Source organism: Vespa crabro, chromosome 15 (assembly GCF_910589235.1).
Source record: "Vespa crabro chromosome 15, iyVesCrab1.2, whole genome shotgun sequence".
Lineage (NCBI taxonomy): Eukaryota > Metazoa > Arthropoda > Insecta > Hymenoptera > Vespidae > Vespa > Vespa crabro.
The window spans coordinates 3,744,996-3,757,495 of NC_060969.1; the positions used below are offsets into that span (position 1 = coordinate 3,744,996).

The following is a 12,500-nucleotide window of genomic DNA, read 5'->3' on the forward strand; positions in this document are numbered from 1 at the left end:
GAGAATTTTGATGACAAGTTTATATTACAATTGTTAATGTACGAAAATCGATTAGAAATTTGATCGGGCATTAATATTAATCAATTACTAATTAATTTCATTTGTCAATAATTGTGCTTTTATGTATATATATATATATATATATATATATATATATATATAAATTTATCATGAAATTTAATTGATACAATTCTATTAAATTTTCAATCGATTTCGTTCGTTTATAATCATTCATAATTAAACTTAAGAAAAATAGAGAGAGAGAAATAAAGAAAAGAAAAAAAAAAAGAAATAAACAAATTCGATAAAAAGATCGATCCTTATTATTCACTATGAACTTATCATTATATAATAATAATAATAATAATAATAATAATAATAATAATAATAATAATAATAATAATAATAATAATAATAATAATAATAATAATAATAATAATAATAATAATAATAATAATAATAATAATAATAATAATAATAATAATAATAATAATAATAATAATAATAATAATAATAATAATAATAATAATAATAATAATAATAATAATAATAATAATAATAATAATAATAATAATAATAATAATAATAATAATAATAATAATAATAATAATAATAATAATAATAATAATAATAATAATAATAATAATAATAATAATAATAATAATAATAATAATAATAATAATAATAATAATAATAATAATAATAATAATAATAATTATTGTAGATTTTCGTAAGTCTCTAAAATAATAAATAGAATTTTTAAAACAAAATTACAAGTTGATATAAGCATATTACAAGTATAAGTGGATAAGGACAAACATATAAACGCAAACGTACAGAGACAGAGAGAATACACACACACACACACAGAGAGAGAGAGACAGACAAACAGACATACAAGGAATGATATTTTCTCTTATAGTAGGAACCTTTCGAGAATTTCGAAAGCTTGCAAGATAGTAGAGTATAGTATAGTAGAGTAGAATAGAATAGAACAGAACAGAACGGAACAGAACGGAACAGAACAGAACGGAACAGAACAGAACGGAACAGAATAGAATGGAATAGAATAGAATAGAATAGAATAGAATAGTAAGGAGAGAAGAGGAGAATAGATAGAAAAGGAGAAGAAGAAGGAGTAGAGAAGTAGAGAAGTATGTATCAAGAAGTGAAACGGACAAAGCGTCTCACCATCTTCTATTTCTCCATAAATACATATAGACCTTAAGGAGAAATCAGAACACGCGTACTAACGTCGATCGGCAGCTAATCGAGTAAGGTTCGCCTAATCCGCGCTAGGATAATCGAGCTTCCGTTGGTGTTATCGCTTAAGGGTGGATTAATCGAACGCCGTCGTCGAAAGCTCCTTGCTATTTCCTAGTAAGTACGAAGGTATTCGAAGGTCGCCCTAGAAGGAAGTAGAGGGAGAAAGACAAATAGAGAGAGAGAGAGAGAGAGAGAGAGAAAGAGAGTGAGAGAGAAAGATAGAGAGAGAGAGAGAGAGAGAGAGAGAGAGAGAGAGAGAGAGTAAGAGAGAAGGATAAATATATATATATGTATATATATATATATATATATATATATATATATATATATATATATATAGATGAAGAGAAGGAAGGAGGGTGAAGGGCAAGTTTGAAACTTAGATTAGTGTCACGTGCCTCGCTCGTTGATCCGAAAGTAAGAGATGTGGGTATGTGTGTGTATGTGTGTGTGTGTGGGGGTGTATAGGTAGAACGATCTGTAGAAGGAAAAGAGGGTAGCTGCTTTCGAAACAGAGAGAGAGAGAGAGAGAGAGAGAGAGAAGGGGTGGTTCCGAAGGATGGTAGTAGGATACGTTGAGAGGGGTGAGCCTGTAACGTCACGAGCCGAGGTAGCTTAACCGACAAATCCGACAGTAAGACCCAACGAGAAATCTCTATTTCCGTGAACGCTATGTTTCCACGCTGTTTCCATGCTGTTTTCACGTTGTGTTTCTGGTCGATCCAGAATGATTATATGTTGTCTTTCTCTCCCCCCCCCTCCTCCTCCTTTCTCTCTCTCTCTCTCTCTCTCTTGTCTGTCTGTCTGTCTATCTCTTTCTCTCTTTATGTACGCCTGTCTATCTGTTCTTCTTACTCCTTTTCTCTTTCTGTCTATTGCTATATATCTATTTCGTACTCGTAGAGTATTCTCCCTGTAAAAGAGCCCATTTAATATGTTTAAAACGTTTTGAACGTATTAAATTCATAAGTTAACATAAATGGAAGCGTTTACGTTAATCTAGTAATAGCGAATGATAAGTGAATTAAAATACATTGGATTAGTAAAAGTCAAGGATTTCATGATCACGGAGAGGAAATGAGCAAAGATAGACAGACGGATAGAAAAATAGATAGATAGGTGGATGGATGGTTGGATGGATGGATGGATGAATAGATTAGAAGAGAGAAAGAGAGAGAGAGAGAGAGAGAGAGAGAGAGAGAGAGAGAGAGAGAAATGTAGTGAGAGGGATGGGGTGGGGAAGAGGAACGTTTGAGAGATGCCATGTTCTTCTCTGGCAAAGAATTTGTTTGGTAAACGAATCTCCTTATTCCGTTATTCTTTCGTTCCGATAGATGAAATCTGCCAGCGTGCGAGATCTATGTTTTTTAAGAAAACATTCAAAATCCCTGTTCTAACCTACGTTAGAAACTTTATGTATATGCGCTCGAGAAAGAGCCAGTCGATTGCCGGTGAGTAATCTTTCCGTTTTCTACTTCCACGAGTATGGAACTTATGATATATATGTATGTATGTCTTTCTCTCTCTTTCTGTCTTTCTCTCTCTCTCTCTCTCTCTTTCTCTTTCTGTATTCTATCATTGTATGTCCATGTACGTTTAGTTTAAACTCTCGTTCGACGATATTCTATGGAAAAGGAGAGAAATGGAATTTGCTCTTTTAAGTCTTTTATATTGGTCGTTAGGAACAAGAACATCCAATGTTCCTTCGTTCGTTCGTTCGTTTGTTTGTTCCTTACACACTGTTAAAATACATTTAGCTTTTGTAACAATAAGTGTCATTTCAAAGTGCGTGTTTGCATATTTAGAGCTTTTGTAACTTTCTAGATATAGATGAGGAGTGAAAGAGAAAGAGAGAGAGAGAGAGAGAGAGAATGAGGATGAGAGGGTTAGGCATGTGTATATGTTTTTAGTGTGCGTATAAGAGAAAGAGAGAGAGAGAGAGTCAGTTCATCCCTCTCTCTCTTTCTCTTTCTCTCTGTCTAAAATTTGTTCCCAACACGTTTTTGCCTATATTATCACTAAATGAACTTACGGTTTAGCTTGAGTCCGCTTAGTAACGCGTTTTCTCTCTTTCCTGTACCTTTATTCCATTTAGAATGATTTCTAAACAACAATAATCATATATACGTTCGTTCTCTTTCGCCACTATTCGTTGTATCCCTCCCCCTCCTTCACACCTCACTTTTCTCGAATATATTTATTTTTCGTTATTCATTTTCCGTAAATACCATATATGATATATTCTCGTATTCGCGTTATTAGAGATCGATTATATATATATATATAAATTTTATCGAGATATCAGAATTTTATTCCTTCGCAAATATTTTCTGAACTTTATTACGAATAAAAAAAAAGAAAAAAAAAAAAGAAAAAAAAAGAAAAGAATACGATGAAAAAAAGAGAGAAAAAAAAAAAATGAAATGTATTATCAAAAGTATCAAACGTGAAATAATACGTAATATCGTTTTAATCAGTTAACAAAGTAAATATGTTTAAATAAATATTTCGAGTGGACATATTCGATGTTAATATCATTGTTGAAAGTAGAGATGATACTCGTGTAACAATCGATTGAATAATATATCGTTCGTTAAACGAAATGAACGCGTCGGATATTTACAAGTGTTCTCTCGATGTCACACGATTTACTTATATTAGCCGATAAAATATATTTTGAGTTGGGAGTTCTCGAACACATATATATATATATATTATAATATATACTTGAAAGTAAATTATAATTTATATATGTACAGGCTGGGCCAAAAGTTTCTGGTTTAATTCAAAAATTATTCTTTTTCGTGACATTTTTCTTTTTTCTTTCTTTTTTTTTTTTTTTTTTTTTTTTGTTACTTTTTTCCCCGGTTAAAATTATTTATAGACTCACAAAAATCTGAGAAAGAAAGAAGAAAAGAAAAAAAAAAAAAAGAAAATGAATCAGTCTGACATCATTCAAAAAAGAAAAGAAAAAAAAAAGTAATTCATACGTTTCACTTTAAAATAGGACCATTTCGTTGTAATTGATTTACTTATAACAATACGTATCTTAACATAATTAATAAACGAATACATATAGAGATACAGAGAGAGAGAGAGAGAGAGAGAGAGAAAGGGAAAGAGAAAAGTAAATATGTAGTAGACGACAAAACGATCCTCGTCGTCTTCTTCCTTCTCTTCTACCTCTTTTACCATTCTATACACCCACCCTTGTCCCAATCCACCCCTTCAACCATCTTTTCACAAAACGTCGAGTCCGGTTTCTGGCTCCGTTGAAGGTTCGAAACGAGTTTAGAAGTGAGTTTGCGAAACCGTGCCGTTGCGATACGAGTACGTCGAGGGGGAAGGAAAGAGAGGTAGTAGTAGGAGAGGGTGAAAGGAGAATGAGGGTTGGAGGGTTATGTAAGTGCGCTGTGCTACTGGCGTTGTTGTTGTTGTTGCTGCTGCTGTTGCTGCTGTTGCTACTGTTGCTGCCGGTATTACTCTCTCTTTCTCTCTCTCTCTCTCTCTCTTTCTCTCTCTCTCTCGTTTGACTGGCACCCAGCAGCTAGAAACTAACTCGTTACTTTCTCGAAACGCTTCGTATAAGTTTAAGACGGCACGGCACGGTCACGGAAATTCACTAAGAAGAAAATTATATACGGGAAAAGTCTGCCCTTGCTGCTACTACTACTACCACTATCATTAAGATTACTACAATTACTACTACTATTAATAATAATAATAATAATAATAATAATAATAATAATATTTCATGAATTTAGAATTCCTAGTTCTTTCTTTCTTTCTTCTTTTTTTTTTTTGGTTTTTCTTTTTGTATTAACGTTTCATTTTTTTTTCCTTTCCTTTTTTTCTTTTTACATTTTTTCACTGTTTTTTTTTTCTCTTCCACATTCTCTTTTAAAGATTTTTTTTCTTTTTCTTTTTTTCCTTTTCTTTTTTTCCTTCCTTTCTTTTTTTCTCTCTTTGAACGATTTGTCTTTTAATAAGCGTACGAGTTAGGCCAATTTGTTTGAGGAATGAAAAAGATCACAATTTTTTTTTCCTTTTTCTATATATATATATATTTTTTTTTTCTTTTTTTTTTTTTTCTTATAGTACTATATCGTTCTTTGCAAAATGATGTAAATAATAATAATAATAATAATAATAATAATAATAATAATAATAATAATAATCATTATTATTTTGTATTAATATTTGTTGTTACATACTTTTATGACGGATCTAATTTTTTTTTCCCCCCTTATCTAATCTGTTACAGGTAGGTCAAGTGCAAAATAAAATAGAATACTGTGTACTGAACGAAAGTAAGGCGCGTTTGTGGAATTTGGAAAGTATGATGATGGCAAATCTTTCCCCCGTTATGCTGCCGCCTATAGCCGACTACGGGATGCTGACGCCTACACTCGGAATAAAGGTGAGTTTTTAAATTCTACGAACAAGGGCAGGCAGCAAGGAAAGGAAACAACAAACACCGAAGGAGAGAGGGAAAGAAAAAAAGAAAAAAAAAAAATTTTTTTTTAAGCACAGTTAAAACAGAGGGAGAGATAGTGAAAGAGTGAGAGAGAGAGAGAGAGAGAGAGAGAGTGAGTGAGAGAGAGACTGTGGAGGGATTAGGAAGGAAAAGGAGAGGGGATCATGGTTGGAACCGATAATGTTCTCTCTCTCTCTCTCTCTCTCTCTCATTCCAGCGCTATTTTATGCGCCCTTCGAGTCTCGCGAGTTGTGTGCGTCCCTGCAGGCTGCGAGATATTAATTAAAATTCCTCTCGACATACTTCCGTGGTAGGGTGGAAAACATAGCCGGAAGGTGGAAGTGCAAGAGAGATGCATAGGCATGTAGAAAACTATAGAGGGAGAGAGAGAGAGAGAGAGAGTGAGTAAGAGGAGAATGGGTGGATAGGTGGGTGATGGGAGAGATAGGAGGCCAACACACATATTTAATCCACTCGATGCTGATATAGCAACCATGCAAGCAAGCAAGCAAGCAAGCAAGCAAACAAGCTAGCCCGACAAACGAGCCTAGCAATCGGTTTTTCGTGGTTGTGTTCCGGAATTTAATCGCTTGTTTATCGAATATATGGACAGGCCAAGAACTTTCCTGGGATTTTTGTTTTACGAGTTTGGCAAGAACATTTTATTCTATTTATTTATATATTTTTATATATATATATGTGTGTGTGTGTGTTCTTTTTATTACACATATTTTTCTCTCTCTCTCTCTCTCTCACTCTTTCTTTCTATCTCTGTGTTTTTCTATCTATTTATCTTCTTTCCTTTTCTATCTAACTATCGTAAGTATATAGGTACTTAAGTTATCGTGACCATAAGCCGATATATCAGACGAGTATTTGTTATGTATTATTCAAAAGCGAGAAGTAGTGGAAGATAGAGAGGTGGCGGTGGTAGAGGATGAAGGGTGGGAGGGATAGGTGGGTGGGCGGGAGGGAGGGATGGAGGGAGCATGAAGTATCACGAAAAAGTTAGAAAATATCGGTTTTTCGTCAATTACCTCTGCACAGTGGCATCCGACGTGTGCAAACTTTCGATGGTGAAAGAGAAATACAGGTATAGATAGAAGGGTGAAAGAGCGTATGAGTGAGAGAGAGAGAGAGAGAGAGAGAGAGAGAGAGAGAGAGATCAGGTTTTATATATATATATATATATTTTTTTTTTCTTTCTCTCTTTCCTGTATCTTTCTCTTTCTTTCGCACGCAAAACTTCCCCCATAATCTATCCGTGTGTGGTGATGGTCCAATTGGGGAAAAAGCTTGCTGGCAGCACGTTTAATAATGGAGAGAAGGTCTCGATAGTGGTCAGCAACAATGAAATCCACTTTGCAACGCATTCGATGTATATAGTATATAGTATATAGAATATAGTATATAGAATTCCTGATATGTACATTTGTTACAAGCCATTCCTGTGTCCTTCGTGTAACATTCTTAAGATAGAGGAATGGATACATAAGAGATAGAAACACATAGAGCAAGAAAGAGAGAGAGAGAGAGAGAGTAAAAGATAAAACAATTTTTATCAATTATTATTATACTTTCTTTTTCTTTTTCCTTTTCTTTTTCTTTTCCTTTAGTTTACTTTTATGTCTGATATTTTTTTTTTTCCTTTCCTTCTTACTCCATCCTTTTTTATTCGTTTATTATTCAAAGAAGGAGCTTATTTAAATCGCATACTCTCAGTTTCTTCCTTAATTCTCTATCCTGTCATTAAATAACACTTTCGAGGGATGAAAATTGAAAGGGAGAGAGGGATGGAAATTTTCGTGGGTGAAAAAGAGAGAGAGAGAGAGGAGAGAGAAAGAAAGAGATAGATAGCGAGTTTCTTTAGGAACAACTTTAATATATAATCTTAATTTCAATGCACGACGGGATGAATCTGTTTGAGATAAAAGATCTCTTTTTGTTTTGTGCGTTTTCTTTTTCTTTCATCTCTCTTTTCTTACTCTTTTATTCAGCACTTTCGTTCTCGCGAGAGTAGACAGCGTTGAGTGATCGTCGAGTCTTCGCTTACATTATATTCCATCATTCTCTCTCTTTCTCCCTCTCTTTCTTTCTTTCTCTTTCTCTTTCTCTTTCTCTCTCTCTCTCTAACTTTTTTATTTGTTCTTAGAAAAAAAAAAGAAAGAGAGAGAATGTCTGAAAGAGGGAGAGAGAGAGAGAGAGAGGGAGAAAAAAGGAAGAGGATAAAAAAATAGTTTCAGTTTTCAAATAGATTTTCAAATAGCCATGGTAACACAACTGTGTTCTATCACATGAAAAAAAATACATAGGGAAATAGCAAGAGAGTAAATATTCGTTTTTGCAACAAAGGATCATCGTTTATCCACGTGTACTTATTTCTCTTTCTCGCTCTTTTTCAACGTGTTCCTTTTGACCAACCCTTAATTGAATTTCAAATACGTCAAAGATACATATACAGCTTCTCCTGGTTGGACCGATGTTGGACAGAAACCTTGTGAATTCGCCTATTGTGAAAGCAGATAATATATATATATATATATATATATATATATATATATATATATATATGTCATGTATGTGTGTTTGTGTGTGTATATGTAAGTATGTACGTATGTATGTATGTATGCCAATTAAAATTGTTACAATTTTTTTACGCTTGATAGACGTTGTAAAACCATATAACAAATTAACGATCCAGTGATATATTTATTCTTTTGGTACGGTGCAAAATTTGCGTGTATATTAAGTAATAATAATAATAATAATAACAACAACAACAATAATAATAATAATAATAATAATAATAATAATAATAATAATAATAATAATAATAATACAGAGAAAGGAAAAATGAACGAAGAAAGTCGATGACAAATTGTAAACAATGCTTTTTTTTTTTTTAATTTTTTTTTTTTTTTTTTTTTTTTTTATATATATGTATATAAATAAAACGTGTGCTTTGTATTTTAATTGTTATCGTAGAAGGGAATGATAAAGAGAAATAGAAAGAGATGGATAGATAGACAGCTAGAGAGAAAGATATATATATATATATATATATATATATATATATATATATGTAGATATATATAATGTAGAGTCGATCGTCACTCGATTTCGCATATTTTCTTAACATTATCGTTGGAGCAAGTTAATTCTATCGTCGTCCCCATTGGTACGTATACCCCCTGAGGCACTCTGACGTCAAACGTTTCTACTCCCACCCTTCTCCTCTTTCCTATACTCCCCCCTTCTCTCCCCCCTTCTCTCTCTCTCTCTCTCTCTCTCTCTCTCTCTCTCTCTCTCTCTTATTCTCGATTCGAATCGTTCGCCTGTCACGAACATACTACCGCCACAGTGTACGCGTGTGCGTATCAAATTCGAAATAATTTCATTACCGTAGAAGCGAAGAGTTAATTTCCATTGTGGTTGGAAACAGTCGACTGAATATTGAATTTTTTTTTTTTTTTTATCTCTTTCTTCTCTCTGTCTCTCTTGTTTGAATATATATATATATATATATATATATATATATATATATATATATATATATATATATATATATATATATATAGTTGCGTGTTAGATTCCTGTGAAAAATGTTTCATCCCGCAAGCTTTCTTCCTTCTTTTTCTTTTTTTTTTTTTTTTCGTTTTCTTTTTCTTTTTTCTTTATCTCATTATTAATAATCGTCGTTAATTATGATTAGTATGTTTCACACTGTGTAAACGATAATTCGCGTCGTCATCATACATTTAAAGCACGATTAATATTTGTTCTTATTCGCGCTATATCTAAGGAAAAATAATTTATATTCAGTTGCCATATTTAATTTTTACACACGCACGCACGCACGCAAGCGCACACACACACGCACATATATATTTATAATTTAAATATCTAAATTGATACAAATTCCTTTTGTCGTCGCGAATACGTGGATAAAAAAAAAAAAAAGAAAAGAAGAAAGAAAAAGAAAAAGAAAAAAGAACAAAAGGCGCACACGTTTAGGAATAAAAAAATATTCACGTTAATCCATTTAAATAGCGGAAAAAAATGTATGCTCGTGTATGTATGTATGTGTATGTACATATAATAGTTTTCCCTTTAGTAGCGTATTATTCGTTTTAAAGTAAGTTGGTGTGATGAAGGATAGAGAAGACTCATCGTGGAACAGAAAGAATGAAATAAAGAAAGAAAGAAAGAAAGAGAGAGAGAGAGAGAGAGAGAGAGAGAGAGAGAGAGAGAGAGAAAGTGTGTGTGTGAGAAAGAGAGAGTGATATGGTTGGTGGTGGTTGTAAGAGGTGGGGGATGGTTAACCGTTGAGGTTCAAAGGTGGGTGCACGAATGTCTACGACACCTTACGGTGACCTCGTCTCTTCGTTTGCATACGCAAACAGAGGAATTAGGTTCGGACACGTCGTGTCGTGTGTTAGGTTCCACTTACTTGCTTGTGATAGTAGAGAGATGGTAGTGGTGTGGTGACAACGACAAAGATAGAAGATAGTAAGGAAGAGAGGTAGATAGAGGGAGAGGTAGAGAGAGAGAGAGAGAGAGAGAGAGAGAGAGAGAGAGAGAGAGATAGCTTAGGGAATGCTTTTACCTTCGGGACTCGGTTATTGTCGTCTCGAGTAGGTTATCGACGTCGAAACACGTCGGGACAATCAGCAATATTGCTGAAAATTTTATTAGATATCTCTTGAAGTTTATGTTACGTTGGCCCTTGGATGACGTTTTGCACATTATCTTTGTTTTGTTGGTCCTATCGAACATCTTCTAACATATTTTATCTATGTATAATAATTTTTTCTTTGTTTGTTAATACACGTACGTACGTATGTGTGTGTGTGTGTGTGTATGTGTGTACATATTACATGAACGTGCAAAAGGATTATATAAATCTAAATGATCTTATTATAATTCAACTTGTATATAATCAATTTATTTCTATCGTATATTTCACCAATATTAGTATCACATTGAGATTACTTTTGTTATTAGTATCGTATGAAGTTAGGTCAATGATTGTTTAATGTATAATTAATATATGTTTGATCAAGTGATTCAATCGAAATTTCACTCTTCGAAATTTTCTACTATGGGTTGTCATAAGTAGGAGGAAGAGGTGGAGGTGGGCGGGAGGACAGGAGGAAGGATGAAATTATATTTACGAGCAAATCGTAATTTCGTTTTTTAGTTATCAAACGAAGAGGATTGCTATTTCTTTTTTTTTTTTTTTTTTTTTCACTTTCCTTTCCTTTAATTTTTTTCACTTTCCTTTTCTTTTTTTCTCCTCTTCTTTTCTTTCTTTTTCCTTTTTTTTTTTTTTTTTTTTATTCCTTTCAACGTAACATCATTTCTACAACATCTCCAATCTCTTGGATTACCTAATTCGCAATGAAATTAACCATTGATGAAACCATGGTCTCTACACAGATATATATATATAGAGAGAGAGGGAGAGATAGAGAGAGAGAGAGAGAGAGAGAGAACGGATATCACGTTCTAGAATATTCTCATATGTATGTATCATTGATCCATCTGATGGCCTAACTCTCTATCTCTCTCCTTTCTCTCTCTCTCTCTCTCTGTTTGTACAGAATTACTATTTGGGAATTACTTGATACATCTATGTTTTCATCCCCTTCTCATATCAATCGAATCTATTCTCCATGTTATGTATGTACATAAATCGTACACGATGGCGCTTCGGAGTTGTTGGGATTTAACTTTAGACATAACGTCAGTTATGTATATGTATGTATGTATGTATGTATGTATGAGTGTGTATGAGTGTGTGTGTGTGTGTGTGTGTGTGTGTGTGTGTATGTACATTCTCTTAGAAAAATCGTATACATATATTTATAATAAAGGAGGAAGTAGAAAAAAAAAAAAAAAAGAGAAAAAAAAAAAGAAATTATAATAAAAAAGTTACATGCATAAGCCTGCGAGAATATCTTATCGGCCGTGTAACGTGTATAAAGAAGATGAACGCATGGTGTCAGAGCTCGAAGAAAAATAAAACGCAACTATTATTATACAAAAGTATAACGTTTCTCTACAGGAACGATAGATAGATAAGAAAAAGAGGGTGGTAGAGAGAGAGGAAAGAGAGAGAGAGAGGGGGGGTGGGGTGGGGAGCAAAAAAAGAGAGAGATACAAGCTTTCAACACCCGTACCTTATTCGCGTTTTATAGAGCGATTTTACAGAGAAAAGAAGAAGAAGAAGAAGATGTAAGGGAAAAAGAAACGAAAAAGTAGGAAAGGAAAAAAAATTAAAGAAAAAAGAAGGAATAAAAAAAAAAAAAATAAGAAAAAAAAAAGAAGAAGAAAGAAAAGTTGGGTGTTATATTTCCCAAGGCTCGTCATGATCGAGCGTTTCTTCTTTATCAGCCTTCAACTTTCCTTTTGGCCCTTTTCCTTGACAATATATATATATATATATATATATATACACGAATTTCCCAAAATTTTACCGATCATAGGTTATGAGAAAGAAATGGAAAAAAAGAGAAAGAAAAAAGAAGAGGGCGGGAAAAAAAGAGAAGTTAAAAAGATACGAGGGAAGAAGGATCCCAAATTCCCTCGTCTTCTTTCCTTCTCCTCCTCCTCCTCTTCCTCCTCCACCTCCTCCTTCTTTACGATGGACACACGATGGACATTAATTTTTCATTCGATGCATCATAGTCGTCCTGTGTCCTTTTGAAGATGTCGTTCGCAAAACGTCGGCCTCTTTATCGCAATCTTTTCATCT

General features: G+C 33.3%; 1 protein-coding gene across 14 annotated transcripts in view; it reads left to right on the forward strand.

Annotated features, from left to right (window-relative positions):
* Window positions 1–12,500, forward strand: part of LOC124429291 (polypyrimidine tract-binding protein 1) — a 422,552-nt gene that overhangs the window by 167,322 nt on the left and 242,730 nt on the right. For 6 of the 14 annotated variants that reach the window (XM_046974365.1, XM_046974373.1, XM_046974368.1 and 3 more), the window contains exon 2: window positions 5,531–5,686. The exons of the other annotated variants lie outside the window; for them this stretch is intronic. In XM_046974365.1, the coding sequence (XP_046830321.1) occupies window positions 5,606–5,686 (81 nt within the window). In that variant the 5' untranslated portion in view covers window positions 5,531–5,605. The remainder of the gene's footprint in view (window positions 1–5,530; window positions 5,687–12,500) is intronic. 14 annotated transcript variants of the gene reach the window in all.